This window comes from Abrus precatorius, unplaced genomic scaffold (assembly GCF_003935025.1).
Source record: "Abrus precatorius isolate BTA unplaced genomic scaffold, Abrus_2018 Scaffold2, whole genome shotgun sequence".
In the NCBI taxonomy this organism is placed as follows: domain Eukaryota; kingdom Viridiplantae; phylum Streptophyta; class Magnoliopsida; order Fabales; family Fabaceae; genus Abrus; species Abrus precatorius.
In genome coordinates, this window is record NW_020874362.1 from 24,164,494 (window position 1) to 24,179,899 (window position 15,406).

The following is a 15,406-nucleotide window of genomic DNA, read 5'->3' on the forward strand; positions in this document are numbered from 1 at the left end:
TAGTATTTGTCATGGCCCTGTATTCAGCTTCTGTGCTAGAGCATGAGACTGTGTGTTATTTCTTTGCACACCATGAGATGGGTTTCCTCCAAGGAATGTGTAATAACTAGTGGTAGAGCGCCGAGTTGCAGGACAACCTGCCCAATCTACATCAGAAAAGGTAGAAAAGATCAAGTGTAGTATTAGAAGTGAAGTGAAATCCTACATCGATAGTTCCTTTCACATATCTTAAGATATGTCAAACCATTTTTAAATGCATAATTGTAAGAGAATCCATGAATTAGGACACATAGTTAACACTATATGGAAGATCAGGGTGAGTGATAGTGAGATATTGCAAGGCTCCAACAAGCCCACGAAAATTACTTGGATCATCAAGGGAGTGTCATTGGACCCAATCTTAGTTTTGGCTTCAATTAGTGTGCTCATCAGCTTAAAATCAACCATGTTAGCTCGTTCAAGGATAGTAGTAGCATAATGTGTTTAGGAGAGATGGAGGCCATAAGTTGTTGTGAAAATCTCAATTCCAAGAAAATGGTGAAGAGGTTCCAAGTCCTTCATAGAAAATTTAGAATACAAGAGTTGAATGAATTCAGAAACCAGAGAGGTAGTAGATCCTGTAAGAAGTATATATTCTACATAAAGGAGTAGGACTAAGGCACCTATATCAGAATGCAAGATAAACAAAGATGGGTCAGCTAAACTACAAAAGAAACCATAATGAATAAGAAAAGAACTAAAGCAGTCAAATTAGACTGAGGAGCTTGTTTTAGGCCACAAAGAGCCTTTTGGAGTTTGCAAACATAGTTGAGGAATTGAGGATCAGCTATGCCAGGGGGTTATTCCATGTATATGTTTTCAAAAAGTACACCATGTAGAAAGACATTTTTAATGTCTAGTTGTCGAATAGGCCATTTCTTAACAAGGACTATAATGATGATTAAGCGTATAGTGACTGGCTTGATTAATAGAGAGAAGGTTTCAGTATAGTCCACTCCATCAACTTGGTGGTATCCCTTTGCAACAAGGCGGGCTTTGAGGCGATCTAGAGACCTATCAGGTTTGAGTTTTAATTTGAAGACCCATTTAGGGATAATAATATTCAAGTTAGGGGTGCGAGGAATGAGTTCCTAAGTTTGATTCTTTTGAAAGGCTTTAAGTTCTTCGCCCATGACAGTTTTCCATTTAGGATGAGCTAATGCTAAACGAATATTATATAGGTTATGTGGAATATCGGCACAAGGCATGGTAATCAAAGCGTACTTAGGATTAAGCTTTACAATTCCATGTTGTGAGCTCGTAACCATTGAATGTACAGGTACATCATGTGGTAATTAAGTCGGCGTAGAAAAAATAGGCTCAGTTTGTTGAGTTGATGTAAGAGTCACAAGGTCAAGTTCAGGCTCATGGTGTGAGGAGCGTGTAGGTTGCTTAACTTCAATTTAAGAGGACTGTTCTGGTTGGTCGAGGGGTGTAGTAGGAACCAACAAGGCAAAAGAGGGCACAAAAGTTGTTGGTAACGGACTTGAGGATGGTGGTGAAGTGAAAGTTGTTGCTATCAAATCTGCGCAAGAATTGAAATTAGTATGAGGTAGCCAAGAGTCAAATATACTAATTACATGTGGTGTAGAGGAGGAAATTGTATTATGGTGATTGGTCTGATATGGAAAAAATAACTCATCAAAGACAACATGTCGTAAAATAAAAAATTTCTTACTAGAAGGATGAAAGCATTTATATCCTTTGTGTGTATCACTATATCCAACAAAGACACATAAAATAGTTTTTGGATCAAATTTGTGATATCGTGTGTCTCAAGTGTAAGGGAAGCATTTAGAGCTAAAGACTCGCAATGAAGAATAGTTTGAATGTGTTCCATGTAAGACAAAGTAAAGAGTTTTAAAAAAAAAAAAAAAAGAGGACAGAAGTCTATTAATAAGATGTACGACTGTAGTAAAAGCTTAGACTCATGGAAATAAGGGAGCACCACTATGGAACAACATAGTCATACCTAGATTTTGTATTATTCTATGTCATCTTTCGACTATACCTGTTTGTTTTGAGGTATATAGGCATGACGCTTGATGAATAGTACCTGTTAAACGAAAATGAGTTGAAAGTTTGGAGTTGATAAATTCACTGCCTCCATCAGAATGAAAAACTTTGATTTCTTTGTTAAATTGCTTGTTAACATACTGCTCAAAGTATAAGTAAGCATTAAAAAAATCAGATTTGTGTTGTAAAAGAATAATCCATATATACTTGGAGAAGTTATCAACTAAACATGCATAATATTTGAATTTAGAAATAGATAAAACGGGAGCAGGTCCTCCTCATAAGTCACAATGTATTTTTTTCAAATATAACAAAGCTAGAATGCTTAGAAGAAGAAAAAAGACAATTTACTAAGTTTTCCTAATTGACAACTATCACATAGATGTTTAGACCTCAAAGTTCCAACTACATCAATTAACCTTTTATTCTTTAGTAATTACAAAGCTAAGGTTTGAGTATGTCTTAAATGTTGATGCCAAATATCTGCTGACCCAGATTTGAAGCAGTGTGAGAAGTACAATTCAAGCATAGAAGAAAGAACATATAAGTCACCCTTGCATTTTCCTGTAATTATTTTTTCCAGGTTTCTCGTTTCTTTACACAAAAATCAACATTAGAAAACTCACAATTAACAGGAAAATGTTTGGTTAGTTGGCTTACAGAGAGCAAATTTTTGTTAATTCATGGACAAGTAAGACATTATTGAGGGGTAGTGTGATATTCTTTTGCTTAGTGACGGAGTTCCCAGTGCCATGAATTGGTAGAGGAGAACCATCACCAATAAGCACAAAATCTGCACTTAAACATTGTCGAATATTACTCAACATACTACTTGTACCTGTCATGTGATTGGAGGCTTCCTTATCCGAGATCCATTCTGTTTCAACAATTGTGTTGTCCAAGGTGAGTGCTGCAAGTGCTTGAGGTATATCATCAGATTGAGTTGGTTTCTTGGACACCTGCCAACATGTCTTTACTATATAGCCTGCTCTGCCACAATATTGACATTCTTCATTCCAATAAAAATCTCGTTCTACAGGAGTCATATGACACTCTCCTAGTGGTGGAGGACGTCTTTCTTCGATGGTCATGGTGTGTGGATTTTTATTTTGGCTACTTGGTTGTTGAGCTTGGAACCCTTGCCCTGTAGACGTGAAGGTTTGAGAGTTCCCACGGTTTCGAGGGAAAATTGGCGTGATTTTTGTTGTTGCCATAGAAGGCCACATGAGGAGCAAAAGAAGTTTGCTTTGAGTGATTAACTCAGAGTATGATGGCCTTGGGGGTTTTAGCATGGTTGTTGTGAAGGTTTCATATTCAGGGCCAAGGCTTGTGAGGAGATAGAATACCTTTTCTTTGTCTAGGACAGATTTCCCAATTGCAGCGCATAGACATTTGAAAATGTGAATATGTTTACTGATAGTCTGGTCCTCTTCCTTGCAGACATACATGATTTGTTGATGAGTTGTGAATTCACGTTCTTGTGAACCTTCTGCATATGTATCTTTGAGTTCAGACCAAACAACATGGGCGATATCGATGCCAATAACCAGCCCAAGTGCTTCTTCAGAGAGGGTGTCGATTATCCAACCTTGAAGAAGACGGTCAGATTTTTGCCAAGTGACAAATTCATCAGTTAATTTTGGAACAATTTGTTTTGAATTTGTGGTGTATTAAGTAGGGGCTAAATTTTCATTTGTAAGATGGCCAAACAGGTCTTGGCTTTCTGCAAGGGCTAAGGCTTGTTCACACCATATTAGGTAATTTGTAGGCCTTAGTTTAGAGTGATAAAATTGCTGACGTTGTGGAATAAGGAAGTCATTATTGTAGGTGGTGTGGTAGTGTTCACACTAACTCTGATACTAAGAAGAAAATATAGAGAGTGATGAATAATATAGTAAACATGAACACTACTGATACAATGGAAGTAAGAAAAATATATAGCAGGGAGTGTAGCGACTATAACAAAATATAGATTGACAAATCCCTAAACGTAGGTTTGTTTCAATATTTTGTTGAGATAAGAAATGTTAATTTGCCGAATTGATTTGTGACAACCACAGCTGTAACGCCCTGAATTTCGGTAATATTAATTATTGTTATTTATATAAATCTAAATGCATTTATATGTGTGTACTTTTGGATATATGTTGTGGATATGTGTATATATATATGTGTATGCATGATTGGTTGGGCTGAAAATGGGTTAAGTACCTAAGTGCAGAGTGTAATTCTGGGTTGTCCTTGATGCAGCAAGAGGATTCTCGCTGTAGCCAGAGGGCCTTGGAAGGAAGGGCTGAAACTGTCACCTTCTCGCTGTAGCGAGAGACGTCTCACTGTAACGAGAGAGTGACAGTTTGAGGTGCATTTCTGGATGCAGTCTCATTGATGCGAGAGGGTCTTGCTGTAGCGAGATTCTGCAGAAATCAGAGTGCAATTTCGTCTGATATTTTCGCTACAGCGTGAGGGCGTGTCGCTACAGCGAGATCTCGTTGTAGCGAGAGTGTTGCAACCAAAAAAGGATTTAAAGGGGGTTAGGATTCGGGGAGGGTTATTTCTCCCTCTCCCTTTGAATTCCCTTTGATCCTCTCATTCCCAAACTTTTTTCTACTGATTATATTGCCTACAAAATCGTTCGGAAGCTTGATTGAAGGTTAAATTCGTGTGGGGAATGCTTGGAGGCCACAATCTGTGTAGGAAGCACGTCCATGGTCAAATTCGAGTGTGAGTCTTCAATCCGAGGTACTCTACCTATCTCAAATGTGTTGTAACTCTTGTGTGTTTTGTTAATTAAGGCAATTTGGCTGAGATAGGGAGTAGAAATCGTGTGTTTGATAGAAATTGGTGTGCAATGTGATGTGTGCTAGAATAGTTAGGCCCCATGGGGGAAATTGTGTATGATGGAATGCCAATGATTGGTGACTTAATGATATTATGAATAAATGAAGGCTATGTGACGTATATTGTGGATAAAATGTGATCTATGTGTCGTGTAGTGTGAATGAAATGTATGTGAATGAGGCGTGTTAGCGCCATTGTAATGTGTTGTGAATGGTTCAGCGATACACTGGGGTGTGGAAGATGAGGACGGTAGAAATACCTTGGAGAAGAGAGAGTGGTGGTGACATCGACTGTGGAACGGGTGCACCACGGGCCACACACTCTCTTCCTGACTAGACCTTTGACCACTATCTTTGCTGAGCGACCCGTGACTGCCCACGTAGTATCTGTGAGGCGGGGTAACCAGCGACCATTCATAGTGTAAATCTGTGATCACAGTGCCACAATGAGTGTGGCTGGCGTGCATATGCATGGGTTTATGACTTATACTTATGGATGTGAAATGTTGCCTGTGATTGTATTTGTTTAATATATTGAAAATGTGCTGGAGGTGAGACTCTATGCTAACTGTGTGTTTTTGGATAGTGTAGAGTACTCACCCTTACATTCATTTTTCAGGTAACCAAGACAATCACCAAACTCAGTAAAAGGGGTGGATGGAACTGCTATAGGACTAAGATATAAATTTGAAAATAATGTATTTAAAAAAGGTCCTATAGTAGTACTTGATGAAGATTGTAACCCCTTTTTCTTATTTTGAAATATTTGATGAAACCATGGTTGAGAACTTTATTTGAAATGGAACTTTTATTATCCCGAAATTGCGAAATTATTATTTAATGAATATTGAAATAAGGTGTTACAACAACTCCTTTAATTCTCCAACGTCTCTCCTTCAGTTGTGCCATAATTAATGGAGTTTTCTTTGCAATAATTTTATATATCATAATTATCATAAGTATTGTCCAATAATAGCTGAATTCTGTTAGTACAAATCATATAATGTTTTAACTCTAAATTGAGTTTGACTATTGTATTTAATTTCTATATGTATCACTTATTTCAAAAGTTAATTAGAACTTTTTACTCCTATAAACTTTTCTTCACATTTAAACATTTTTCTTTATATATGTTTAAAATTTTTTAAATATTAAGTTTAAATCTTCACAACTATATAAAGACTTATAATCTGAGAAAAGTAGAGGTTACTCTTTATAATATTATAAAAATATTCTCTATATTAACATATCAAGTTTTATTTATTTATTAACATTTAATATTCTAACTATATGATTATTCAAAATTTTTAAATTGGAATAGAAGTTCTAATGCTTTTAAAAATTTTTTTGAGAGCATTCAATCACAAATGCAAAAACAATGCTTCCTACTAGAAAAATTTAGTTATTTTATGGACTTATAATTAATTTCCAAGATATAAAGTAAAATACAAGTATTATATGTAAAAAAATAAATCAATACTAATATATTTTTTATTAGTATAATTATTTATTATATTATATTTTTAAAATTATATAATTTTTAATTTAAAAAATTATTTAAATTTGCTACACTGATTATTGATATTTGTTTTTTTTTAGAATTAGGTAAAGTAACGAATATTAGGCCATAGAGACAAACACAACATCACACATAAAATATATGTGAAAATAATCATTAAATCTTAAATTCATCCACATATTTGTATCAAAATAGTTAAAATATATCTTCTTTTTATGATGGTATAATATTTTAATGCATTTATATTGAAATTATATTTATATATTTTTTAAATAGTTATGAACTGTACATTTTTTAATTATTTTTAATTTAATCTATATATTTCTTTTCATCTAGCATTTTAAATTTTTATTAAATTTTATTTACATTAATATTTTTTTATTTTGAAATTTTTAAAAAAATATTATTATATTAATAAATTACTTTATAGTTCAATTTATTTTCATTGATCTTAATTAAAATGACAAATGATTAACAAATCATATTAATTATTTTAAAAATTGAAACAAATGCTTAATAAAAATTAATAAATTTATTATTTTAATTTTATGATCCACACAACATAACTTTATTATACTTAATTAGTTATTTAATAAAATTAAATTATTTATAATGTTAATAAATAATAATTCTATTAAATTATCAAGCAATATAGAATAATTTAATATGTTTAAAAAAACTTAATTCTATATATTTTTTGTTTTTGTTAATTAACAACTATACTTATAAATTAAGAATATTGTAATATTATTTTTTATTTATAATATTTTTATATAGTAATTTTATTTATATAAAAAAAATTAATATATTTTTATTTTTAAGTATTAATATATAGTTTTATATATAATTTTAAATTTTCATATATTTGTTATATAAATATACTTTTTGTTTTTTGTTTTTAACTTATTTGTTACATTTATTACTTTTATTATTATTATTATTATTATTATTAGTTTGATGAGTTATTTTTTAAAAAATATTATATCTTTTAATAATCATACAGTAAAAATTCTATTAGCAATTTTAAATTATAATTATAAATGAATGATGTATCATATAAATTTAGTTCAATAAATATATACAAATGTATAAGTAAAAAATTATAGGGTATTTTATTTAAATTTTATAACTCATTGAAAAAAATTTGTTATATTTAATAAATTATTGCTATAATTATTTATTTTAAAATTTTATAATAATGAATATTTTCATGAGATCATAAATAATACAAATTTTATTTTTAGATTTTAAAAATAATAAATTTTATGCTATTTAAAATTAATTTCTTAATATTATTATAAATAATTTTTTAATCTATCAAATATTATAAATTAATTTAATTAACTCTAGAAAATGCTCAATTTTAAAAATTTTATTTTCACATTATTGTTTCAATATGTATGATATTTTTAAAAAAAGTACTTTGTTTATATAATAATAAAAAAATATTTTAATTTGCAAACATTACCATATAGTTTTTTTTATGTATTTATACTGAAATTATTATTATTATTATTTTATTATTATTATCTAATAAAATCATGAGAGTAATAAAAATATATATTTTCTTTATTTATACTTTCCTTAATCAACATGTTCCTTTTACTCTAGCATCTTATATTTATTTATTTTTATCTATTAATAAATAAATAAAACTAAATATTAAAAATATGTATTATATTATTATCAATTTATTATGTATCATAATTAATTAAATTAATTTATTCCTCATAATCATAAAAAAAAAAAATTAGATAGTAATTGAAATATTTGTTAACATCATCATTAATTTTGTTAATTAATTTAGAGAATTTTAGAAAAGTTTTCATGTAATAATGTTAATATTCTAGGTACGCTAATATTTATTTATTTATCTTTTAAAATATATTATAATTATTACCGTATGATATTTATTTATTATAATTTATTTTAAAATAACTAATAATATGTATCACAAAAAAATTAAAAAATCACATATTTATTTATTAGTATTTTTTAAGATGCAATATATTATTACTTTTATTATTATCTTAATTTATTATTTCTAGAATTTTATCTTAATTTTATTAATTCTATTATTATTAAATTGATAAACAATTATTTAAAATTATTTCATATTTTAAAATTAATTTACTTTTTTATTTCAAGATGCACTGACATATTTTTGTATGGTACGATGTAAAGTTGCAAAGTATTTTGCATTGTTCGAAAGGGCATAGCACAGGACCCAAAGTGTACGAATATGATTATGTTTGTATTGTTTTCTTTGGTAATAGTTGGTGTGACAAATGAAATGAAATCTCTAACGCTCTTCAGCACCCGATTCTCTCGCATGCTGACCGAATTTGCCGGTGACCCCAACGTGTTTACGTAAGCTATAAGCTTTCTCTCTCTTTCTCTCTCTCTCTCTCTGAATCTGCCATTGACAACCAACCTGAATTCTACACGAACCCTTTTAGTTACATATTATACTTCATCGTTTGCGTGAGTTTCTGTTCTTCCTTGTATTTTGTATTTTTCTTGTTAGCTCTTTCTAAATTGTTCACGTTCTTTGTTGATAGAAGGGTAAGAATCACGCAATTGCGTGTTGTCATTGTTGACCAATTTAATTCCATTTTTTTTATTGTTATAATTTCAGTTCTTGATTGGTCTTGAGCGTGAGTGGATCATTTTAATGTTTCTGCGGCGAGTGCATGTGCATGTGCTTGTTTGTCAAAGTGAATATAATTCTGCAAAATGGGGTGCATTAAAATTTTTAGATACAAGCAATGCAAGCGTTCTTGTGAGACTATTTTGGAATGGTTTTGTAAGGGATAATTAAGGCCATTATGGTTAATAACTATATTTATATATAATGTGCAGGATGGGTAGAGTAAAGCTAAAGATAAAGAGGTTGGAGAACACCAATGGCCGCCAAGCAACATATGCGAAAAGGAAGAATGGAATTATGAAAAAAGCTACTGAGTTATCCATATTGTGCGATATAGATATTATACTTCTCATGTTCTCGCCAAATGGAAAACCTTCACTTTGCATTGGGAGGCGCAGGTAAACTACGTTTGTGATTACTTAGCCTACCATTCAATTTGTGTCGTCATAATTACATCCCTAGGTATGACTAGAGCAGGATATGGATGTTAGTTTGACTGAAAAAATAATAGTTAAGATGATTGGTTAAAACTCCCTAGAATCTGGATATCTAAAACCCATGCTGCCCCTTTCCATTTTGTAGCTCTCTTGAACCGTTTGGCTGGAAATTTGGGCCCTAAGAATAGAGACATTACCTGCTTTCTAGATTCAGACCAAAAAGCAACGAAAAAAAAATCTCTTTTTCTGATCAGAAAAGAAAAAGGAGGGGCCTTTTAATCTTTTTATTTAGTAATCAAGAGAGTTATTAAGATTTGACAAAAAAAAAAGGGGGGTTATTAAGATGAATGAGAGTTGTCTTTAAGTTTCCTATGAATTATATGATTTAGTTTGATTATGGTTTGTCCTGATAAATATAATTTATGCTAGATTTTTCAGTTCATCCCAAAATATTTCAATTGTTGGGAATTTGAAAATTTGATAAGGTAGAAAATGATATGGGTTAGATAAAAATAGAATAGTATTAGAGTAGGATGCACTCTTCATTGTTTTACATTTAATGCAAATTAAAATGACAAAAGTGTATATGTGATTTCTAACCTAGTCCGTCCTCACCTTCTTGAATAGAGTCATAGGATATATTTATTATATTTTGTTAGTTCAACAAAGGTAAAAAATTGGATACGATAGAAAAAGACATTTTATCATGTTCACTAAATAAATATGAAATTCTAAGCTAGAAATTGGTAACGAAAATTTGGCAAGTACACAGGAGTTGTGTCATGCGACAAAGTGAAAGTACTAGTATCTTTTCTTTTTATGAAAAGTGAACTCAACTATGGCTGCAAAATTATTAATATTTGGACTTGGTCTTGAGATGATGCATGTAGTTATTATAAAAATCACAAATTAAAGAAAAACAAAGTATAACAATATAAAATTGTAAAATTCAAGAATCCAAAAGAATTAGAGTAGGATCCTCTAAAACCTCACTTCAAGCAATCGATTCCCCTCTCAACTCAAGTGCTAACATTCTATTAAAGATCTAATTCACTAGATTAAGCTAACTTTAATTCTTTGATAAATTGTTCCTTCCAAATTAAAAATATTGATTTCTCAAATTTTTTTAATTGAAACAAGCATTAGCTTTAAGATTTTATAGGATCACATAATTATTAATTCCTATATCTAAGATATTAACAACTATGTTGAATTACTCTAAGATCCAAATTACTAGCCAATTTTTCAATTGTGAAAGGAAATCTAACATCAATTAGTGGTTAATTGATCCATAAAAGTATTAAGAATACAATAAAATATATAATTAAGAGAAAGAAAATTAAATTAAAAATAAATGTAATTTACATGAAGTTCATATTGAGATTTGTCATCCTCTAGCTTAAAGAACTAAGTACATATGATAAAAGAAAAGAAAACAAGAAGAATAAGAAGAAGAAAGAAAGAAATTCATTTAGGATTTAATGAATTTACAATTTGATTCTTCAACGCTGAAGCTCCACTAACCTTGTAGTGTGAAAACTTCGGAGGAAGAATCGAAGTTTTAAATGTCCAAATGCGTTTTTACACCATTTATAACTTCTACACACTGTGATAATGACAATGATGTTAGTTTGAGGGTCATAATGCTTTGCAAGCCATTATTCTGACTCTCAAATGATAAAAATGTTGGCTCCGACATCAATGATAGTGAGAACATTCTTCACAGTACCTTCCTTGAAAGTTTTTATGAAATTTCATGCCATGTTCCTCAATCGCTTCTTTCATTCCTGAAACCACTTTAATTACCGATAATAGATATACGTAAATCAATATGAAACGGTATTTTTCCTGAAATCCCTTTACAAGCATTCCCAGCTTAACATAATTGTGTATTTGTTTAGTCAACTTGTCATTATGTAGAGTTACATACTGACACTTGTTTGTTGAAACTTTTCCTTTTCTAATGTCCTTATTTTCGAGCAATTGTTAGAATATAATTATATATTATTTTATAAAATTACTATCGATCTAATAATTCACTCCCCTTCTTTCGTGGATGTAGTAACTTAGAGGAGGTTATTGCAAAGTTTGCTCAAGTAACTCCACAGGAAAGGGCAAAAAGGTGCAGTTAAAGTCCTTTCACACACACACAAAATGTATTTAGTCCTGGTAATACAAGAATTTAACAAAATGTTTTCCAATGAATTCCAGGAAGTTGGAGAGTCTTGAGGTATGTCTTTCCTTACCAACTCAATCTCCATAATCCATTCCAAAATATACATTGTTCTTTTTCTCCTTTTGAAAGCACTGATTGTTCAAATTACCATTATTTTTATTAATGAATTGTTTCCATCTGAAAATTTAGGCACTGAAGAAAACATTCAAGAAGTTAGATCATGATGTAAATATACAAGAATTTCTGGGTACAAGGTATGCCATGTGACTAATACAGTGATTGTTCTTCTAAGAGAATTAATAATTTATATAAGTGAAGACACTAAAGCATAATTCATTTTTTCTTTTTGTTACAGTAGTCAAACTATTGAGGTAACCACGCAACTAAATAATCTCAATTACTTTGTTCATTTATGATGTCGTTGTCATAAATCAGGAACTGACTTTGTGCAGGACTTGGGTAATCAAGCCAGGCTATTGCAGACTCAAATTTCTGAAATTAATAAGAGATTAAGGTGAATCATTTCTTCTTCAGCCTGATCATCATAAACTTTTGACTGTTCTATGGCTCCAAACTACTCTTACAAAATTTCTTTGTTGTTGGATTACGCAGTCATTGGACTGAGTTTGATAAAATAAGCAGTGTGGAACAACTGGGACAGATGGAAAATTCACTTAGGGAGTCACTTAATCAAATTCGAACTCGTAAGGTGTGCATCTTATTATCCAATACATGACCTTCTTTTCAAAGGTTTGTTTTGATTCAGTTTATCATCGTGGTTCTGAAGGTAGTTGATAATTTTCTTTAAGATTAAATATATAGGTAAATTTTTAGAGTACCATTCATGAAAATTTTTAATCACACGTATTAAATAATAAATTTATTTAATAATAAATTATTATATTTATTACATTTTAATAATTTGAAGAGTATTTAAGTTAAAATTAAAATTTAAAAATAAAATTATAATCTTATATTATATATTTTTATATTTTAAATTTTATTATTATTAATATTTTATTATTAAATTAATATATTATTTATAATTATTTTTATTTATAATAAATAGAAATTACTTAAATAAAAATTATATTTTATTTAAAACTAAAAATTTATTAAAAAAATAATAAAAAATAAAAAAATTAATATACAATATATGTATATATATATATAATAGGATCATGTAACAAATAATATAATTTTAAATAAATTATGTATAATAATATATTTTTTTAACTTGTCACATATTTCTTTTTTATTGGTATAAATTTTTTGGGTACGGTACTCATAAAAAATTTTTGAAGTACCACAACATACAACTTAAATATATTTTTACCACTCATATTTTAACGAATTTTTATATTTAGTTCCTATTGCTAATTTAATTTACTAAAATGCTGTAAAATGTTAATTTTTAATTGGAACATAAGGACTAACATTAATAATTTGCTAAAATATAGAGACTAAGACCAAAAAAGTTTGTTGGAACTAAAATAAAAAATAACTAAAATGTGGGCTTAAAAACATATTTAAGCTTTTTTTTATGATCTATAATTGATGAATTCTAAAAAAATTATTTGTTTTATATGGTTGCTATCTTGCCTATGTGGATTATAAATTTGCTGCAAGGATCTAATATTATAGCTAGATCATGTCAAGGGAATCAGGGAGAGCACACATTACTAATCCGTGTAGTTGTTAATGAATCATGCATAGAAGTGTTATTAATGAGTAAGAAAAAATGGCCAGGCAATTAAAGTAGTAAAAGAGACTGCATAAATATATTTTTCAATTCACAACCCTCCAAAGATCATAGAACCTGATGAACATGTTATTTATTTGATCAAAGCATTGTAGAAAGCAATTCTATCCTCAACAATGCATTATTTAAAACTTTTTATTCTATTTCATGTTTAAAATTCTCCCTCATGTGGCAGGAAAATATACATAAGCAGCAACTTGTGCCATTGCAGTGCAATAACCAGGTAAAATATTTCTTAGCTGGTAACTTGTTTACTTTTGTCAAATTGATTTCTATAGAGTAGACATTAGATAACTGACTAAATATCTCTTTATATTCCAGTTTAGTGAAATGAATATTCCCTTCAGAATGAGTGCAGAGCAGCATCTCCAACCTCTATCATGGATTGCTAATGGTGACAGCCAAAATATAGTTTTACCAGAGGACTCAAACTTGTTTATCCACAAGTGAGTTAATTTTCTTAAGTAAAACCATATTCAATGCTTCAATACTTAATCTTCGACAGTCTTCTGGGTTTGCTTAACCTATTCACATAGTCATTAATCATTATTGCTAGGATATAAGGTAATTATTTTATGATATCAAATTCAATTATTCAATTAGAACAAACAATGGTTTAATCAAAATGATTCTCTCTTCTGTATATGATTTTGAACAACAGACATACAGTAGGTGATGATGATAATATTTCATAGATATTAAATTGATCTTCTGAGCTAAGTGTATGTAACACCACTTATTTGCCAATTTCTCAGAGATGTGGAAGGATCTGCAAGTTCATCTTTTGGGAGTTATGCCAGTTATCTTGGCTCAAGTAGCAAAACTGAGATTTCTAACTCTGGCCAAGAAAATGGTGTCCTTAGTGACATGAGCAGTACAGCCCCTCTGAGACTACAATTGAATGGGCAGTTTCCATATCTGCCATACAATTTTAATTTACTGAATAATTTGAAGTTCCAACCATCTGCAGAGATCAGTCCACAAGAAAACCCAGTAGATTATCATGTCAATGGAAGTTTTGAAGCCCCTAGTACTGGTTTTGATTCTAATCACCATGGTTGGGCTTCCACATCAGGGCCTTGTGCTGTTACTATGTTTGATGAGCATTTGTACGCCCAGGCAAGTACCACTAAACTGCATTTTGGCCTCACATAGCTGAAACATTTATTTATTTATATAATTTTAGCGTTCTTGTTGCATGAATTCCTTGTGATAGTTTCACCTTTTGATGGCCAACTAGAAACTTTAGTAACTTTCTAAAGAGAAAAATTGTAATGCTCACCCAAAAATGCTTTTCTGTTTTATATCTTTAAGCCCCCAAGCTTCATATCTTTTCAGTCTACAATTTTTCATGTGCTGTGTATGTAAGAGTCACCCAAAAATTTTGAAAATGGGTGCGCCAAAACTTACCATAACATATCAAGAGTTAATATTCTTGACATTTTTCACTGGTGAAAACAACCTCACATTTTTCTTTTTTGATAATTTGATTGGATAGTATTTAAAGTTTATGCTGTTTAATCCAAAGAATTTCTTAATATAGAATCTAGCAGCAGTTTTCTCCTATCTTCTGCGTCGTCTGTTAAGTCAAATTCAGATTGACCAGCTAGTCAACGCTGGTAGTTTTGACATCCAAACATAGAAGCTAAGTAATTTGCTTGGGATTGAAGAATCCTGTGTGTTCTACATGTATCATCTACGAGTGTCTCTGCTTCTTTCTTGGGGTTTTTATTTAATGCTTAATTCTTGTAACATACAACTATAAACATTTTTAGCTCACTTAAATCGGCAAATGAGTTGATGAAAAATTTCATAGATGTCATTAAAATACTTGAATTTTGCATCAAATCTGAAAAACCTGTTTGCGGTTCATGATTTTGAAATTTTAGTTTAGATAATACTTGAATTGCATAATAGATTCAGCATGTAGCTTTTATTTTTGGTTGAATCATTGCTATCTAAGGTTATCT

The 15,406-nt window shown here is 30.1% G+C and overlaps 1 protein-coding gene across 1 annotated transcript; it reads left to right on the forward strand.

Moving 5' to 3' along the window:
- The first annotated feature begins 9,274 nt into the window (after positions 1 to 9,274).
- Positions 9,275 to 14,591, forward strand: LOC113859126 (agamous-like MADS-box protein AGL30). Its single transcript, XM_027491941.1, has 10 exons — positions 9,275 to 9,459; positions 11,561 to 11,620; positions 11,710 to 11,728; positions 11,864 to 11,928; positions 12,030 to 12,045; positions 12,127 to 12,188; positions 12,287 to 12,383; positions 13,612 to 13,659; positions 13,758 to 13,882; positions 14,192 to 14,591. Exons 1-10 carry the CDS (start codon positions 9,275 to 9,277, stop codon positions 14,589 to 14,591), a joined length of 1,077 nt encoding a protein of 358 aa, XP_027347742.1.
- The last annotated feature ends 815 nt before the right edge of the window (positions 14,592 to 15,406 follow it).